The sequence below is a fragment of the Salvelinus fontinalis genome, chromosome 32 (assembly GCF_029448725.1).
Source record: "Salvelinus fontinalis isolate EN_2023a chromosome 32, ASM2944872v1, whole genome shotgun sequence".
Lineage (NCBI taxonomy): Eukaryota > Metazoa > Chordata > Actinopteri > Salmoniformes > Salmonidae > Salvelinus > Salvelinus fontinalis.
The window spans coordinates 2,589,422-2,608,123 of NC_074696.1; the positions used below are offsets into that span (position 1 = coordinate 2,589,422).

General features: G+C 48.1%; 1 protein-coding gene across 1 annotated transcript in view; it reads right to left on the reverse strand.

The window, feature by feature from the left end:
• The window catches only part of trib1 (tribbles pseudokinase 1), a 34,133-nt gene extending 19,685 nt beyond the window's left edge, over window positions 1-14,448 (reverse strand). The window contains exons 1-2 of the mRNA XM_055893216.1: window positions 13,724-14,448; window positions 12,257-12,549 (exon numbers count right to left, since the gene is read on the reverse strand). Of these exons, the coding sequence (XP_055749191.1) occupies window positions 12,257-12,549; window positions 13,724-14,032 (602 nt within the window). The 5' untranslated portion in view covers window positions 14,033-14,448. The remainder of the gene's footprint in view (window positions 1-12,256; window positions 12,550-13,723) is intronic.
• Window positions 14,449-18,702: the final 4,254 nt, after the last annotated feature.

The window sequence follows — 18,702 nt, forward strand, 5'->3', positions numbered from 1 at the left end:
AGGCTGTCTGTAGGGGGAGGAGGGGGAGGAGGTGTTCTACAGTAAGACATTGAGGCTGTCTGTAGGGGGAGGAGGGGGAGGAGGTGTTCTACAGTAAGACATTGAGGCTGTCTGTAGGGGAGGAGGTGTTCTACAGTAAGACATTGAGGCTGTCTGTAGGGGGAGGTGGGGGAGGAGGGGGAGGAGGTGTTCTACAGTAAGACATTGAGGCTGTCTGTAGGGGGAGGAGGGGGAGGAGGTGTTCTACGATAAGACATTGAGGCTGTCTGTAGAGGGAGGAGGGGGAGGAGGTGTTCTACAGTAAGACATTGAGGCTGTCTGTAGGGGGAGGAGTGGGAGGAGGGGGAGGAGGTGTTCTACAGTAAGATATTGAGGCTGTCTGTAGGGGGAAGAGGGGGAGGAGGTGTTCTACAGTAAGACATTGAGGCTGTCTGTAGGGGAGGAGGGGGAGGAGGTGTTCTACAGTAAGACATTGAGGCTGTCTGTAGGGGGAGGAGGGGGAGGAGGTGTTCTACGATAAGACATTGAGGCTGTCTGTAGAGGGAGGAGGGGGAGGAGGTGTTCTACAGTAAGACATTGAGGCTGTCTGTAGGGGGAGGAGGGGGAGGAGGTGTTCTACAGTAAGACATTGAGGCTGTCTGTAGGGGGAGGAGGGGGAGGAGGTGTTCTACAGTAAGACATTGAGGCTGTCTGTAGGGGGAGGAGGGGGAGGAGGTGTTCTACAGTAAGACATTGAGGCTGTCTGTAGGGGGAGGAGGGGGAGGAGGTGTTCTACAGTAAGACATTGAGGCTGTCTGTAGGGGGAGGAGGGGGAGGAGGTGTTCTACAGTAAGACATTGAGGCTGTCTGTAGGGGGAGGAGGGGGAGGAGGTGTTCTACAGTAAGACATTGAGGCTGTCTGTAGGGGGAGGAGGGGGAGGAGGTGTTCTACAGTAAGACATTGAGGCTGTCTGTAGGGGGAGGAGGGGGAGGAGGTGTTCTACAGTAAGACATTGAGGCTGTCTGTAGGGGAGGAGGTGTTCTACAGTAAGACATTGAGGCTGTCTGTAGGGGGAGGGGGGGAGGAGGTGTTCTACAGTAAGACATCGAGGCTGTCTGTAGGGGGAGGAGGGGGAGGAGGTGTTCTACAGTAAGACATTGAGGCTGTCTGTAGGGGAGGAGGGGGAGGAGGGGGAGGAGGTGTTCTACAGTAAGACATTGAGGTTGTCTGTAGGGGGAGGAGGGGGAGGAGGTGTTCTACAGTAAGACATTGAGGCTGTCTGTAGGGGAAGGAGGTGTTCTACAGTAAGACATTGATGCTGTCTGTAGGGGAAGGAGGTGTTCTACAGTCAGACATTGAGGCTGTCTGTAGGGGGAGGAGGTGTTCTACAGTAAGACATTGAGGCTGTCTGTAGGGGGAGGAGGGGGAGGAGGTGTTCTACAGTAAGACATTGAGGCTGTCTGTAGGGGGAGGAGGTGTTCTACAGTAAGACATTGAGGCTGTCTGTAGGGGGAGGAGGGGGAGGAGGTGTTCTACAGTAAGACATCGAGGTTGTCTGTAGGGGGAGGAGGGGGAGGAGGTGTTCTACAGTAAGACATTGAGACTGTCTGTAGGGGGAGGAGGGGGAGGAGGTGTTCTACAGTAAGACATTGAGGCTGTCTGTAGGGGGAGGAGGGGGAGGAGGTGTTCTACAGTAAGACATTGAGGCTGTCTGTAGGGGGAGGAGTGGGAGGAGGGGGAGGAGGTGTTCTACAGTAAGATATTGAGGCTGTCTGTAGGGGGAAGAGGGGGAGGAGGTGTTCTACAGTAAGACATTGAGGCTGTCTGTAGGGGAGGAGGGGGAGGAGGTGTTCTACAGTAAGACATTGAGGCTGTCTGTAGGGGGAGGAGGGGGAGGAGGTGTTCTACGATAAGACATTGAGGCTGTCTGTAGAGGGAGGAGGGGGAGGAGGTGTTCTACAGTAAGACATTGAGGCTGTCTGTAGGGGAGGAGGGGGAGGAGGTGTTCTACAGTAAGACATTGAGGCTGTCTGTAGGGGGAGGAGTGGGAGGAGGTGTTCTATAGTAAGACATTGAGGCTGTCTGTAGGGGGAGGAGGGGGAGGAGGTGTACTACAGTAAGACATTGAGGCTGTCTGTAGGGGAGGAGGGGGGGGAGGGGGAGGAGGTGTTCTACAGTAAGACATTGATGCTGTCTGTAGGGGGAGGAGGGGGAGGAGGTGTTCTACAGTAAGACATTGAGGCTGTCTGTAGGGGAGGAGGGGGAGGAGGTGTTCTACAGTAAGACATTGAGGCTGTCTGTAGGGGAGGAGGTGTTCTACAGTAAGACATTGAGGCTGTCTGTAGGGGGAGGGGGGGAGGAGGTGTTCTACAGTAAGACATCGAGGCTGTCTGTAGGGGGAGGAGGGGGAGGAGGTGTTCTACAGTAAGACATTGAGGCTGTCTGTAGGGGAGGAGGGGGAGGAGGGGGAGGAGGTGTTCTACAGTAAGACATTGAGGTTGTCTGTAGGGGGAGGAGGGGGAGGAGGTGTTCTACAGTAAGACATTGAGGCTGTCTGTAGGGGAAGGAGGTGTTCTACAGTAAGACATTGATGCTGTCTGTAGGGGAAGGAGGTGTTCTACAGTCAGACATTGAGGCTGTCTGTAGGGGGAGGAGGTGTTCTACAGTAAGACATTGAGGCTGTCTGTAGGGGGAGGAGGGGGAGGAGGTGTTCTACAGTAAGACATTGAGGCTGTCTGTAGGGGGAGGAGGTGTTCTACAGTAAGACATTGAGGCTGTCTGTAGGGGGAGGAGGGGGAGGAGGTGTTCTACAGTAAGACATCGAGGTTGTCTGTAGGGGGAGGAGGGGGAGGAGGTGTTCTACAGTAAGACATTGAGACTGTCTGTAGGGGGAGGAGGGGGAGGAGGTGTTCTACAGTAAGACATTGAGGCTGTCTGTAGGGGGAGGAGGGGGAGGAGGTGTTCTACAGTAAGACATTGAGGCTGTCTGTAGGGGGAGGAGTGGGAGGAGGGGGAGGAGGTGTTCTACAGTAAGATATTGAGGCTGTCTGTAGGGGGAAGAGGGGGAGGAGGTGTTCTACAGTAAGACATTGAGGCTGTCTGTAGGGGAGGAGGGGGAGGAGGTGTTCTACAGTAAGACATTGAGGCTGTCTGTAGGGGGAGGAGGGGGAGGAGGTGTTCTACGATAAGACATTGAGGCTGTCTGTAGAGGGAGGAGGGGGAGGAGGTGTTCTACAGTAAGACATTGAGGCTGTCTGTAGGGGAGGAGGGGGAGGAGGTGTTCTACAGTAAGACATTGAGGCTGTCTGTAGGGGGAGGAGTGGGAGGAGGTGTTCTATAGTAAGACATTGAGGCTGTCTGTAGGGGGAGGAGGGGGAGGAGGTGTACTACAGTAAGACATTGAGGCTGTCTGTAGGGGAGGAGGGGGGGGAGGGGGAGGAGGTGTTCTACAGTAAGACATTGATGCTGTCTGTAGGGGGAGGAGGGGGAGGAGGTGTTCTACAGTAAGACATTGAGGCTGTCTGTAGGGGAGGAGGGGGAGGAGGTGTTCTACAGTAAGACATTGAGGCTGTCTGTAGGGGTGGAGGGGGAGGAGGTGTTCTACAGTAAGACATTGAGGCTGTCTGTAAGGGGAGGAGGGGGAGGAGGTGTTCTACAGTAAGACATTGAGGCTGTCTGTAGGGGGAGGAGGGGGAGGAGGTGTTCTACAGTAAGACATTGAGGCTGTCTGTAGGGGGAGGAGGGGGAGGAGGTGTTCTACAGTAAGACATTGAGGCTGTCTGTAGGGGGAGGAGGGGGAGGAGGTGTTCTACAGTAAGACATTGAGGCTGTTCGTAGGGGGAGGAGGGGGAGGAGGTGTTCTGCAGTACGACATTGAGGCTGTCTGTAGGGGAGGAGGTGTTCTACAGTAAGACATTGAGGCTGTCTGTAGGGGAGGAGGGGTTCTACAGTAAGACATTGAGGCTGTCTGTAGGGGAGGAGGGGGAGGAGGGGGGGGAGGTGTTCTACAGTAAGACATTGAGGCTGTCTATAGGGGGAGGAGGGGAGGAGGTGTTCTACAGTAAGACATTGAGGCTGTCTGTAGGGGGAGGAGGGGGAGGAGGGGGAGGAGGTGTTCTACAGTAAGACATTGAGGCTGTCTGTAGGGGGAGCAGGTGTTTTACAGTAAGACATTGAGGCTGTCTGTAGGGGGAGCAGGTGTTTTACAGTAAGACATTGAGGCTGTCTGTAGGGGGAGGAGGGGGAGGAGGTGTTCTACAGTAAGACATTGAGGCTGTCTGTAGGGGGAGGAGGGGGAGGAGGTGTTCTACAGTAAGACATTGAGGCTGTCTGTAGGGGGAGGAGGGGGAGGAGGTGTTCTACAGTAAGACATTGAGGCTGTCTGTAGGGGGAGGAGGGGGAGGAGGTGTTCTACAGTAAGACATTGAGGCTGTCTGTAGGGGGAGGAGGGGGAGGAGATGTTCTACAGTAAGACATTGAGGCTGTCTGTAGGGGAGGAGGGGGAGGAGGTGTTCTACAGTAAGACATTGAGGCTGACTGTAGGGGAGGAGGTGTTCTACAGTAAGACATTGAGGCTGTCTGTAGGGGGAGGAGGGGGAGGAGGTGTTCTACAGTAAGACATCGAGGCTGTCTGTAGGGGGAGGAGGGGGAAGAGGTGTTCTACAGTAAGACATTGAGACTGTCTGTAGGGGGAGGAGGGGGAGGAGGTGTTCTACAGTAAGACATTGATGCTGTCTGTAGGGGAAGGAGGTGTTCTACAGTAAGACATTGAGGCTGTCTGTAGGGGGAGGAGGTGTTCTACAGTAAGACATTGAGGCTGTCTGTAGGGGGAGGAGGTGTTCTACAGTAAGACATTGAGGCTGTCTGTAGGGGAGGAGGGGGAGGAGGTTTTCTACAGTAAGACATTGAGGCTGTCTGTAGGGGGAGGAGGGGGAGGAGGTGTTCTACAGTAAGACATTGAGGCTGTCTGTAGGGGGAGGAGGTGTTCTACAGTAAGACATTGAGGCTGTCTGTAGGGGGAGGAGGGGGAGGAGGGGGAGGAGGTGTTTTACAGTAAGACATTGAGGCTGTCTGTAGGGGGAGGAGGGGGAGGAGGGGGAGGAGGTGTTCTACAGTAAGACATTGAGGCTGTCTGTAGGGGGAGGAGGTGTTTTACAGTAAGACATTGAGGCTGTCTGTAGGGGGAGGAGGGGGAGGAGGTGTTCTACAGTAAGACATTGAGGCTGTCTGTAGGGGGAGGAGGTGTTCTACAGTAAGACATTGAGGCTGTCTGTAGGGGGAGGAGGGGGAGGAGGTGTTCTACAGTAAGACATTGAGGCTGTCTGTAGGGGGAGGAGGGGGAGGAGGTGTTCTACAGTAAGACATTGAGGCTGTCTGTAGGGGGAGGAGGGGGAGGAGGTGTTCTACAGTAAGACATTGAGGCTGTCTGTAGGGGGAGGAGGGGGAGGAGGTGTTCTACAGTAAGACATTGAGGCTGTCTGTAGGGGGAGGAGGGGGAGGAGGTGTTCTACAGTAAGACATTGAGGCTGTCTGTAGGGGGAGGAGGGGGAGGAGGTGTTCTACAGTAAGACATTGAGGCTGTCTGTAGGGGGAGGAGGGGGAGGAGGTGTTCTACAGTAAGACATTGAGGCTGTCTGTAGGGGGAGGAGGGGGAGGAGGTGTTCTACAGTAAGACATTGAGGCTGTCTGTAGGGGAAGGAGGGGGAGGAGGTGTTCTACAGTAAGACATTGAGGCTGTTCGTAGGGGGAGGAGGGGGAGGAGGTGTTCTACAGTAAGACATTGAGGCTGTCTGGAGGGGGAGGAGGGGAAGGAGGTGTTCTGCAGTAAGACATTGAGGCTGTCTGTAGGGGAGGAGGGGTTCTACAGTAAGACATTGAGGCTGTCTGTAGGGGAGGAGGGGGAGGAGGTGTTCTACAGTAAGACATTAAAGCTTATGAACATTTTGAAAATCTTGGCTCTCTCTAATTTTCTCCTTCTCTCTTTCTCTCGGAGGACCTGAGCCCTAGGACCATACGTCGGGACTACCGGCCGTGGTGACTCCTTGCTGCCCCCAGTCCGCCTGGCCTTGCTGCTATTCCAGTTTCAACTCTTCTGCCTGCGGTTATGGAACCCCTACCTGTCCCAGACCTGCTGTTTTCAACTCTTAATGATCGGCTATGAAAAGCCAACTGAGATTTATTCCTGATTATTATTTGACCATGCTTGTCATTTATGAACATTTTGAAAATCTTGGCTCTCTCTAATTTTCTCCTTCTCTCTTTCTTTCTCTCGGAGGACCTGGGCCCTAGGACCATGCGTCGGGACTGCCGCCCGTGGTGACTCCTTGCTGTCCCCAGTCCGCCTGGCCTTGCTGCTATTCCAGTTTCAGCTGTTCTGCCTGCGGTTATGGAACCGCCACCTGTCCCAGACCTGTTGTTTTTCAACTCTTAATGATCAGCTATGAAAAGCCAACTGAAAATTATTCATGATTATTATTTGACCATGCTTGTCACTTATGAACATTTTTGAACATCTTGGCATAGTTCTGTTATAATCTCCACCCGGCACAGCCAGAAGAGGACTGGCCACCCCTCATAGCCTGGTTCCTCTCTAGGTTTCTTCCTAGGTTTTGGCCTTTCTAGGGAGTTTTTCCTAGCCACCGTGCTTCTACACCTGCATTCTAGCTGTTTGGGGTTTTAGGCTGGGTTTCTGTACAGCACTTCGAGATATTATCTGATGTACGAAGGGCTATATAAAATAAAATTGATTGATTGATTGATTGATTGTAGGGGAGGAGGGGGAGGAGGTGTTCTACAGTAAGACATTGAGGCTGGCTGGAGGGGGGGGGGAGGAGGGGGAGGAGGTGTTCTACAGTAAGACATTGAGGCTGTCTGTAGGGGAGGAGGGGGAGGAGGTGTTCTACAGTAAGACATTGAGGCTGTCTGTAGGGGGAGGAGGGGGAGGAGGTGTTCTACAGTAAGACATTGAGGCTGTCTGTAGGGGGAGGAGGGGGAGGAGGTGTTCTACAGTAAGACATTGAGGCTGTCTGTAGGGGGAGGAGGGGGAGGAGGGGGAGGAGGTGTTCTACAGTAAGACATTGAGGCTGTCTGTAGGGGGAGGAGGGGGAGGAGGTGTTCTACAGTAAGACATTGAGGCTGTCTGTAGGGGGAGGAGGGGGAGGAGGTGTTCTACAGTAAGACATTGAGGCTGTCTGTAGGGGGAGGAGGGGGAGGAGGTGTTCTACAGTAAGACATTGAGGCTGTCTGTAGGGGGAGGAGGGGGAGGAGGGGGAGGAGGTGTTCTACAGTAAGACATTGAGGCTGTCTGTAGGGGAGGAGGGGGAGGAGGTGTTCTTCAGTAAGACATTGAGGCTGTCTATAGGGGGGAGGAGGGGGAGGAGGTGTTCTTCAGTAAGACATTGAGGCTGTCTATAGGGGGGAGGAGGGGGAGGAGGTGTTCTACAGTAAGACATTGAGGATGTCTGTAGGGGAGGAGGTGTTCTTCAGTAAGACATTGAGGCTGTCTATAGGGGGGAGGAGGGGGTAATAGCATATTACCAGTAAACTCTGACTGACATGAAGGAATTGTGAGTGTAGTAGAAAACAGTACTGTGAATAGGTGACCGTGAAAAACAATAAACATTTTATTTGGCCAATAACCCGAATTACACCGTGAAACCAAAGTCTTCTTCCTCATCGGACTAAGGTTCAGAGTTGGGTAACACTTTACTTAATAAATGCTTGCAGTTAATAAATTATCACAAAGATGTCTCTTCCCGTTTATCTTCTAGGGGGGGAATGTGTTGTGAAATCGTGTCGGAAGGAATCGAAGTCTCCTCACTTGCAGAAGGAAATCATAGACGGTACAGTTTAAAGATAGACTGAAACTGTTTATGCAATAGAAATCCCCGATCACTCTTGTAGGTGATGTCATGGCGACTTTGGCTAGCTCAGCTCATACGTAGAAACACGTCATCGGGTCTAAAGATCATCCCGCTCCGAACTGTGCATGTGCAGGCCGTCAAATCAAAGGCACTTCTTCGATATAAAGTTGTTTACGACGAATATTTTAAAAAAAATTACTTGTCCGTTTGTCACTTTCACGAGGTTGGAGTAGTAACATGTTCAACTACTGTAGACTTTAGCTCAAATCTAGGTTGTGTCATTGACTTGTCAAACCCCAAACCCCGGCCTGGTCTGCCTGGTCTGCCGGGTCTGCCTTGTCTGCCGGGTCTGCCGGGTCTGCCTGGTCTGCCGGGTCTGCCGGGTCTGCTTTGTCTGCCGGGTCTGCCGGGTCTGCCGGGTCTGCCGGGTCTGCCGGGTCTGCCGGGTCTGCCTGGTCTGCTTGGTCCGTTTCGTAAGCGTTCCCTGAAGTCTCACCATGTTGCACCTCTGGGTTTAGAAACTCTGTGAGGAAACTCTTGGCCAAACCCCTCCCATCCCGCATAGTGGTTGGCGGGATGCATATTACATTTTGTGATCGACAATATACCATAGAAGAAGAACCCCTCCCATCCCGCATAGTAGGTGGCGGGATGCGTATTACATTGTGTAATCGACAATATACCATAGAAGAAGAACCCCTCCCTCCCATCCCGCATAGTAGGCGGCGGGATGCATATTAAATTGTGTGATCAACAATATACCATAGAAGAAGAACCCCTCCCTTCCGCTAATTTACATTTTACATTCTAGTCATTTAGCAGACACTCTTATCCAGAGTGACTTACAGAAGCAATTAGGGGTTAAGTGCCTTTTGCTCAAGGGCACATCGGCAGATTTTTCACCTAGTCGGATCTGGGATTCAAACCAGCGTCCTTTCGGTTACTGGCCGACCGCTCTTAAACCAGCTGGACTACCTGCCTCCCAGTCTTCATGATCCGGTTGAACGTGCACGAAGCAGGAAACATGGAAGATGTGAGTGAGGATGTTTTCAACACAGTTATTTCAAATCGTAGCAGTGTCCATCCTGTCATTTAAGCCACTGCAACAGTTACGCTTATAAAATGTGACTGGCAAAGGGAATTGTTTTGCATGTTTGCCAACCGGCTATGGCAAAGGGAACGTTGTATACAGCTGGCTGGCCAGCTGCATCATTCATTCTACTTTACTATCAACTGCCAGCTCTATCAATAAATCTACTTTACTGTCAACTGGACAGCTGCATCAGGCATCTTTAGATGTGAGGGAAAACAAACGTATTTGCTAGCTATTCATTTGATTGATTGAGGATGCCATGAACTAGTTTGCTCGATTGAAACTACTGGGGGAAAGAAACTTTTAGTCATGTAGTGTATGTAGACACCTGTATGGGCTCAATTTCACGCCATATGTATTGAATTCAATATAAAATTAAATGGGAACATGAACTATAAAGTTGAGAATGTAAACATATTTTCGAGGACGGGTGATATAATGGATGTTGAAATCAAAAACCAAACAATTCAAAGCAAAATGTCTAGAATTGTAAACAAAAATAAGACATCAAAAGCAAAACCCCAAAACTTGTAAGCAAATAATTTTAAAGCGAGAGCAAAACTCTATGAAAAATGATTTTTTTTAAATGTTTGAAAACGAATCCAAAACTAGTTTCCACTTAAACTTTCCCAGCAACCAATCCTATCGAATACATTTTGCCTAGTCTCTTGCCTGCATGTACTACCTTTTGGTTACGCTACTCGTATCTTTTGGTTACGCTACTCGTACCTTTTGGTTACGCTACTCGTATCTTTTGGTTACGCTACTCGTACCTTTTGGTTACGCTACTCGTATCTTTTGGTTACGCTACTCGTATCTTTTGGTTACGCTACTCGTACCTTTTGGTTACGCTACTCGTATCTTTTGGTTACGCTACTCGTACCTTTTGGTTACGCTACTCGTACCTTTTGGTTACGCTACTCGTATCTTTTGGTTACGCTACTCGTATCTTTTGGTTACGCTACTCGTATTTTTTGGTTACGCTACTCGTATCTTTGCTTTCGATGTCTGTTTCTTTGCTTTCACTGCAAGTCTTTTCGATTGCGAGTTTTGTCATTATTTTTCCATGAAGGGCGGGGTTTAGAGGGAAGCGTAGACAATAAGTCTCCATTGGTCCGCTAGTTTTGGAGTGACGGTTCAGCATCCACTCTTCTGGGAAGGCTTTCCACTAGATGTTGGAACATTGCTGCTGTAACAGCCTCCACACTTCTGGGAAGGCTTTCCACTAGATGTTGGAACATTGCTGCTATAACAGCCTCCAGTCTTCTGGGAAGGCTTTCCACTAGATGTTGGAACATTGCTGCTGTAACAGCCTCCACACTTCTGGGAAGGCTTTCCACTAGATGTTGGAACATTGCTGCTATAACAGCCTCCAGTCTTCTGGGAAGGCTTTCCACTAGATGTTGGAACATTGCTGCTATTACAGCCTCCACTCTTCTGGGAAGGCTTTCCACTAGATGTTGGACCATTGCTGCTATAACAGCCTCCAGTCTTCTGGGAAGGCTTTCCACTAGATGTTGGACCATTGCTGCTATAACAGCCTCCACTCTTCTGGGAAGGTTTTCCACTAGATGTTGGAACATTGCTGCTATAACAGCCTCCACTCTTCTGGGAAGGCTTTCCACTAGATGTTGGAACATTGCTGCCATAACAGCCTCCACTCTTCTGGGAAGGCTTTCCACTAGATGTTGGAACATTGCTGCTATAACAGCCTCCACTCTTCTGGGAAGGCTTTCCACTAGATGTTGGACCATTGCTGCTATAACAGCCTCCAGTCTTCTGGAACATTGCTGCGGGGACTTGCTTCCATTCAGCCACGAGCATTATTGAGGTTGGGCGATTAGGTCTGGCTCGCAGTCGGCGTTCCAATTCATCCAAAATGTTTTCGATGGGGTTGGGCACTGTGCAGGCCAGCCAAGTTCTTCCACACCGATCTTAACAAACCATTTCTGTATGGAGCTCTCTTTGTGCACGGGGGCATTGTCATGCTGAAACAGGAAGGGACCCTCCCCAAACTGTTGCCACAAAGTTGGAAGCACAGAATCGTCTGGAATGTCATTGTATGCAGTAGCGTTACGTTTTCCCTTCACTGGAGCTAAGGGGCTTGTCCCGAAGCATAAAACCCTAAATACTGTCCGTATAGTCTACAGTACATGCACTAATGTGAAACATGGCATTTTAATGAACGGTCTGTCGTCAGTGTTCGCCTAGGAGTACAATAACTACTGCGCACAGGGCTTGATATCACTGCGCCAGTTTAAGCACCACTTTCGCCTCATCCTGATTCGTCTAAATAATCAATGAAGAAAAGCCAAACCAGAAACTACTGCTGATCACAGTCACATAATTCTACATGAGTCTTGACAGATTCTCACCGTTTACATGGGAATCTGTCCACAAGAGATTAATATATTTATAAGACTTTCAAAAGCATGTACAACCCCTTATATTGCATCATTATCCCCTCCTCCTCCTCCACCCACCTTGTCTTGCTGCGTATCCTGCATGTCTCTACGAAAATGTCAATGGCATCAATCAAGGGTCCTTTCACGTTACATAGCTGAGCTGAGTCGAGCTGAGCTGAGTCGAGCTGACCAGAGCTGAGTTGAGCTGAGTCGAGCTGACCAGAGCTGAGTCGAGTTGACCAGAGCTGAGTCGAGCTGAGCTGAGCTGAGTCGAGCTGAGCCGACCCGAGCTGAGTCGAGCTGAGTCGAGCTGAGCTGACCCGAGCTGAGCTGAGTCGAGCTGAGCTGAGCTGAGTCGAGTCGAGCTTAGCTGAGTCGAGCTGAGCTGACCCGAGCTGAGCTGAGCTGAGTCGAGCTGAGCTGACCCGAGCTGAGCTGAGCTGAGTCGAGCTGTGTTGACCCGAGCTGAGCTGAGTCGAGCTGAGCCGAGCTGACCAGAGCTGAGTCGAGCTGAGCTGAGCTGAGCTGAGTCGAGCTGAGCTGAGTCGAGCTGACTAGAGCTGAGTTGAGCTGAGTCGAGCTGACCAGAGCTGAGTCGAGCTGAGCTGAGCTGAGTCGAGCTGAGCCGACCCGAGCTGAGTCGAGCTGAGCTGACCCGAGCTGAGCTGAGCTGAGTCGAGCTGAGCTGACCCGAGCTGAGCTGAGCTGAGTCGAGCTGTGTTGACCCGAGCTGAGCTGAGCTGAGTCGAGCTGAGCTGACCCGAGCTGTGTTGTGCTGTTCTGGATACATATCCACCATAAGTGCTGAAACAGTGCAGTCAAAAGAAAGGCAATATCTGACCCCAGCTTGGTACGGGTTGGGTTGACAGGATAGTGTGTGAAAACGGTACACGCGTCATCTCAAGGCTCTCTCTACCTTTTCCTGTCGGAGAAGACAAACTTGCGTAGCTTCAGGTCTCCTAATACGATGCCATGCTGGTGACAATGGGCCACAGCCGACGCCACCTGGTGAAAGAGCTGTGCCGCCCGCTCCTCGTCCAAACGCTTGCAGCTCTTAACGAAGGTGTGCATGTCCCCGTGGTCCTTCTCTAGGAAGACGTATGCCCAGCGCTCCCCCAGGACAATGTCTCGGATACGGCTGATGTTCCTGTGGACTGGCAGGATGCGGTAGGCCCGGAGCTTCTCCTGGTACAGACCCATGTCAAACACCTGTGAGAACAGAGACAGGGATCTATCAGGGTGGATTCAGATGTATCAGCTTAGAGTTTGGCCCCGTTGGTGTGAGTCAATACGTATTATAATCGTCTAACAAATCCAATCCATTGAAAATAACTGATTTCAAATGTTTAGTATTTACACCTGAAGAGAGACAGATGTTGGCTATCAGTGTGGGCTCTGGTTATTTACTAGAGTTATGCCCCCAAGGGGTGGAGAAAGTGGATTTACACCAATGATAAAATGAGACTGTTATTTAATGTGTTAAAATTAGGGGACGCAGGTCTCCTAAACTACACCTGGCTATAATCTCATCTGAGATCAAGTCTTTATTTAATCACCTGGAACAGGAGAACGACAGCTCTACATTTCCACTCCGATGTTGATCATATTTCATCCACGGCCTGGTCTACTGACTTGAACACAAATGAGAGGAGTTGATAGACAGGGCAGAGGGTGGGATGTGTGACGGTATCCGTTACATAACATTACATTACATAGCGTTCTATTATTAGGCTATTACCTTATTATTAATATATTACCTTATTATTAATATATTACCTTATTATTAGGCTATTACCTTATTATTAATATATTACCTTATTATTAATATATTACCTTATTATTAGGCTATTACCTTATTATTAGGTTATTACCTTATTATTAATATATTACCTTATTATTAGGCTATTACCTTATTATTAGGCTATTACCTTATTATTAATCTATTACCTTATTATTAGGCTATTACCTTATTATTAGGTTATTACCTTATTATTAGGTTATTACCTTATTATTAATATATTACCTTTTTATTAATCTATTACCTTAATATTAATATATTACCTTATTATTAGGCTATTACCTTATTATTAGGCTATTACTTTATTATTACTTAATGCACAATAGGTGCACGAGGTATTGGATCATTGGCCACTCATCAAATCATTGGCTGAACATAATGGATAAATTAATGATTTCCGATGATTTAAATAGGCAACTGTCACATTAGTCTCAGTTAAAACATTGTATAATGACACCAAAGGGTTAATGAAGATCAGGATATGCATCACGTGAGGTTGGTGCTGTTGAGCAACACAGGACGTATCAGAAACAGTCATTCATTCAAAGGTATAGCACAATGAATGGGTATAGTCTTTGCGCTTACCTTGCACACCATCGCGTCTCCCGTGTCAATGTTGAGTGCGCTGTGTATCCTGTCCCCGTCAGCCATATGTAGGAGCAGAAACTGGCCTATCCGAGACGGACCATGATGGGTCGGGGAGCCACTCAAGAGGACCGGGGAAACAGGGGACCCCGGCGAGCTACCGAGGAGCCCCACGTCCCCCGTACACTCGATCAGCCTAGCGCATTTGGACACCGGCTCGTCACCTGCTGTTTCTGAGTCCACACGTTTCTGTCCGACTTTTCCACTGCGGATGCATTGGACCGGGTTGCTCCACTGGACGTTCATCATTCTAATACAGCGCGAGTTGTTATGATGAATTGTAAATGGTGCGTTCTATTGTTGCTAGGTGATGCGCACGAGCAGCTGCAGTCCTAATGCTTTTCATCCAGCTGGCAAATCTAACTTCTCAGGCTAAATATATATTTGAATGCTGATCCGATTTTTTTTGGAGGGATGGATCCTTCAAATATTACAAATTCCTTTCTTCATCCAGGTTCCGTGTCAAGCACTGTCTTCGGTTTTGGACGACATTCCCAGTCAGTCCAAAAAATGTCTCCCAACGGTGCGTTTGGACTGGAGACAGAAGTCCGGCGAGAGAGCGCTATACTTTTTGCTGTGAAATTCTCAGCGCCGTATCGAGTAGTGAGAGACTGTCTAGCTCAAGCAGAGAGAGAGAGATCTTACACAGCTCTGTTGATTGCAAAGCCCTTTGCTCAGTCAATCATTGCGCCGCCCTCCGCCCGGTTCAGCCTCTTGAAAAGCACCGCACCGCCCCAGCGATGTAGCAATCAACACATGCACGCACACAAGCCACTTGAAGTAAAATAACCATGTTTGGTTCCGCCATCCGTGGTAAAAGCATCAGACCAACAGGTGAATGGTTACGTATTGTTATGACATGCCAATAACAAACCATATGACGCAAATGCAATACTGTTTGATTCATCAAAAAAAGTGACCCCGGGACAATGATTAACTTTTTATTTCGACAGTTCTTGCTCTTCTGATAAACTCGGCACACTAACCTCGGCTACATTTCAGTGATGATATAACCCCTAATCATAATTTAATGTCAGTCATATCATGTGACAAGGCCGCAAATAAACAGTGCATATGAACCAAATGGTCCTACTATGAACAGGGTTAATACTGAAGTAGGAGTTTTCCATAGTAGAAGAACTAGCATGATCTAAAGCGCTAGTATGTAGCACCAGAACGTGTTTTCCTTTTCGGGAATGTTAGTTTCCTTTTCGGGCATGTTAGTTTCCTTTTCGGGCATGTTAGTTTCCTTTTCGGGCATGTTAGTTTCCTTTTCGGGCATGTTAGTTTCCTTTTCGGGCATGTTAGTTTCCTTTTCGGGCATGTTAGTTTCCTTTTCGGGCATGTTAGTTTCCTTTTCGGGCATGTTAGTTTCCTTTTCGGGCATGTTAGTTTCCTTTTCGGGTATTTTAGTTTCCTTTTCCTGCATGTTAGTTTCCTTTTCGGGCATGTTAGTTTCCTTTTCGGGCATGTTAGTTTCCTTTTCGGGCATGTTAGTTTCCTTTTCGGGCATGTTAGTTTCCTTTTCGGGTATTTTAGTTTCCTTTTCGGGCATGTTAGTTTCCTTTTCGGGCATGTTAGTTTCCTTTTCCTGCATGTTAGTTTCCTTTTCGGGCATGTTAGTTTCCTTTTCGGACATGTTACTTTCCTTTTCGGACATGTTAGTTTCCTTTTCAGGCATGTTACTTTCCTTTTCGGACATGTTAGTTTCCTTTTCAGGCATGTTGGTTTCCTTTTCGGGCATGTTAGTTTCCTTTTCGGGCATGTTAGTTTCCTTTTCGGGCATGTTAGTTTCCTTTTCGGGCATGTTAGTTTCCTTTTCGAGCATGTTAGTTTCCTTTTCGGGTATGTTCATTCCTTTTCGGGCATGTTAGTTTCCTTTTCGGGCATGTTAGTTTCCTTTTCGAGCATGTTAGTTTCCTTTTCGGGCATGTTAGTTTCCTTTTCGGGCATGTTAGTTTCCTTTTCGGGCATGTTAGTTTCCTTTTCGGGCATGTTAGTTTCCTTTTCGGGCATGTTAGTTTCCTTTTCGGACATGTTAGTTTCCTTTTCGAGCATGTTACTTTCCTTTTCGGACATGTTAGTTTCCTTTTCGGGCATGTTAGTTTCCTTTTCGGGCATGTTAGTTTCCTTTTCGGGCATGTTAGTTTCCTTTTCGGGCATGTTAGTTTCCTTTTTGGGCATGTTAGTTTCCTTTTCGGGCATGTTAGTTTCCTTTTCGGGCATGTTACTTTCCTTTTCGGACATGTTAGTTTCCTTTTCGGGCATGTTAGTTTCCTTTTCGGGCATGTTAGTTTCTTTTTCGGACATGTTAGTTTCCTTTTCGGGCATGTTACTTTCCTTTTCGGACATGTTAGTTTCCTTTTCGGGCATGTTAGTTTCCTTTTCGGACATGTTAGTTTCCTTTTCGGGCATGTTAGTTTCCTTTTCGGGCATGTTAGTTGTGTTCATGAATCTACCTCCATAAAGGTTGAGTGGTGGAAGAGGAGAACATCCCTGGTCATCTCTACCTCCTCTGAGCTGGAGGACTCACTAAACAGAGAACATCCCTGGTCATCCCTACTGCCTCTGATCTGGAGGACTCACTAAACAGAGAACATCCCTGGTCATCCCTACTGCCTCTGATCTGGAGGACTCACTAAACAGAGAACATCCCTGGTCATCCCTACTGCCTCTGATCTGGAGGACTCACTAAACAGAGAACATCCCTGGTCACCGCTACCTCCTCTGAGCTGGCGGACTCACTAAACAGAGAACATCCCTGGTCATCCCTACTGCCTCTGATCTGGAGGACTCACTAAACAGAGAACATCCCTGGTCACCGCTACCTCCTCTGAGCTGGCGGACTCACTAAACAGAGAACATCCCTGGTCATCCCTACTGCCTCTGAGCTGGCGGACTCACTAAACAGAGAACATCCCTGGTCATCCCTACTGCCTCTGATCTGGAGGACTCACTAAACAGAGAACATCCCTGGTCATCTCTACTGCCTCTGATCTGGCGGACTCACTAAACAGAGAACATCCCTGGTCATCCCTACTGCCTCTGATCTGGAGGACTCACTAAACAGAGAACATCCCTGGTCATCCCTACTGCCTCTGATCTGGAGGACTCAATAAACAGAGAACATCCCTGGTCATCCCTACTGCCTCTGATCTGGAGGACTCACTAAACAGAGAACATCCCTGGTCATCCCTACTGCCTCTGAGCTGGCAGACTCACTAAACAGAGAACATCCCTGGTCATCCCTACTGCCTCTAATCTGGAGGACTCACTAAACAGAGAACATCCCTGGTTATCCCTACTAAACAGAGAACATCCCTGGTCATCTCTACCTCCTAGTTACACTTGTTACACACTTTACAATTGTTAGGTTAGATTACTCGTTGGTTATTACTGCATTGTCGGAACTAGAAGCACACGCATTTCACTACACTCGCATTAACATCTGCTAACCATGTGTATGTGACAAATACAATCTGATTTGATTTCTGAGCTGGCGGACTCACTAAACTCACATTATTCGTTTATAAATATTGTCTGAATGCTGTAGTGTGCCCCTGGCTATCCGTAACTGAAATATACAAGAAAATGGTTCCTTCTGCTACTTTTGATACTTGTCATATTTAAAACCAAATACTTTATGACTTTTACTAAAGTAGTATTTTACAGGGTGACTTCTACTTGAGTCATTTTCTATGAAAGTATCTTTACTTTTATTCAAGTTGAACAAGTGGGTACGTTTTCCACCAGTGCTTCTTGTGAATTAGACTATAGCAGGATCACAGAAAGATTAACAGGGTATTGCCATGAAGTCAAAGCTTAATGTATCTCAACCAAAATAACCAGGAATATAATCATTCTATAGCAATACACGTACAGTCAAATATTTTCATACCAGTCAGATTGCAAAGGGAACAGTCAGCACCCTCTTTCTGTTGACTACAAAGTTAAAGTGAGAGTTAAAGTCTCCGAAATGACACTCTGTTTCCTATAAAGTGCACTACTTTCAGTCAAACAGTGGACTAGCTTAGGTCAAACATAGGGCACTACTTTAGGTCAAACATAGGGCACTACTTTAGGTCAAACAGTGGACTAGCTTAGGTCAAACATAGGGCACTACTTTAGGTCAAACATAGGGCACTACTTTAGGTCAAACAGTAGACTAGCTTAGGTCAAACAGTAGACTAGCTTAGGTCAAACATAGGGCACTACTTTAGGTCAAACATAGGGCACTACTTTAGGTCAAACATAGGGCACTACTTTAGGTCAAACATAGGACACTACTTTAGGTCAAACATAGGACACTACTTTAGGTCAAACAGTAGACTAGCTTAGGTCAAACATAGGGCACTACTTTAGGTCATACATAGACTAGCTTAGGTCAAACAGTAGACTAGCTTAGGTCAAACATAGGGTACTACTTTAGGTCAAACATAGGGCACTACTTTAGGTCAAACAGTAGACTAGCTTTGGTCAAACATAGGGCACTACTTTAGGTCATACATAGACTAGCTTAGGTCAAACAGTAGACTAGCTTAGGTCAAACATAGGGCACTACTTTAGGTCAAACATAGGGCACTACTTTAGGTCAAACAGTAGACTAGCTTAGGTCAAACAGTAGACTAGCTTAGGTCAAACATAGGGCACTACTTTAGGTCAAACATAGGGCACTACTTTAGGTCAAACATAGGGCACTACTTTAGGTCAAACATAGGGCACTACTTTAGGTCAAACATAGGGCACTACTTTAGGTCAAACATAGGGCACTACTTTAGGTCAAACATAGGGCACTACTTTAGGTCAAACATAGGGCACTACTTTAGATCAAACATAGGACACTACTTTAGATCAAACATAGGGCACTACTTTAGGTCAAACATAGGGCACTACTTTAGATCAAACATAGGGTACTACTT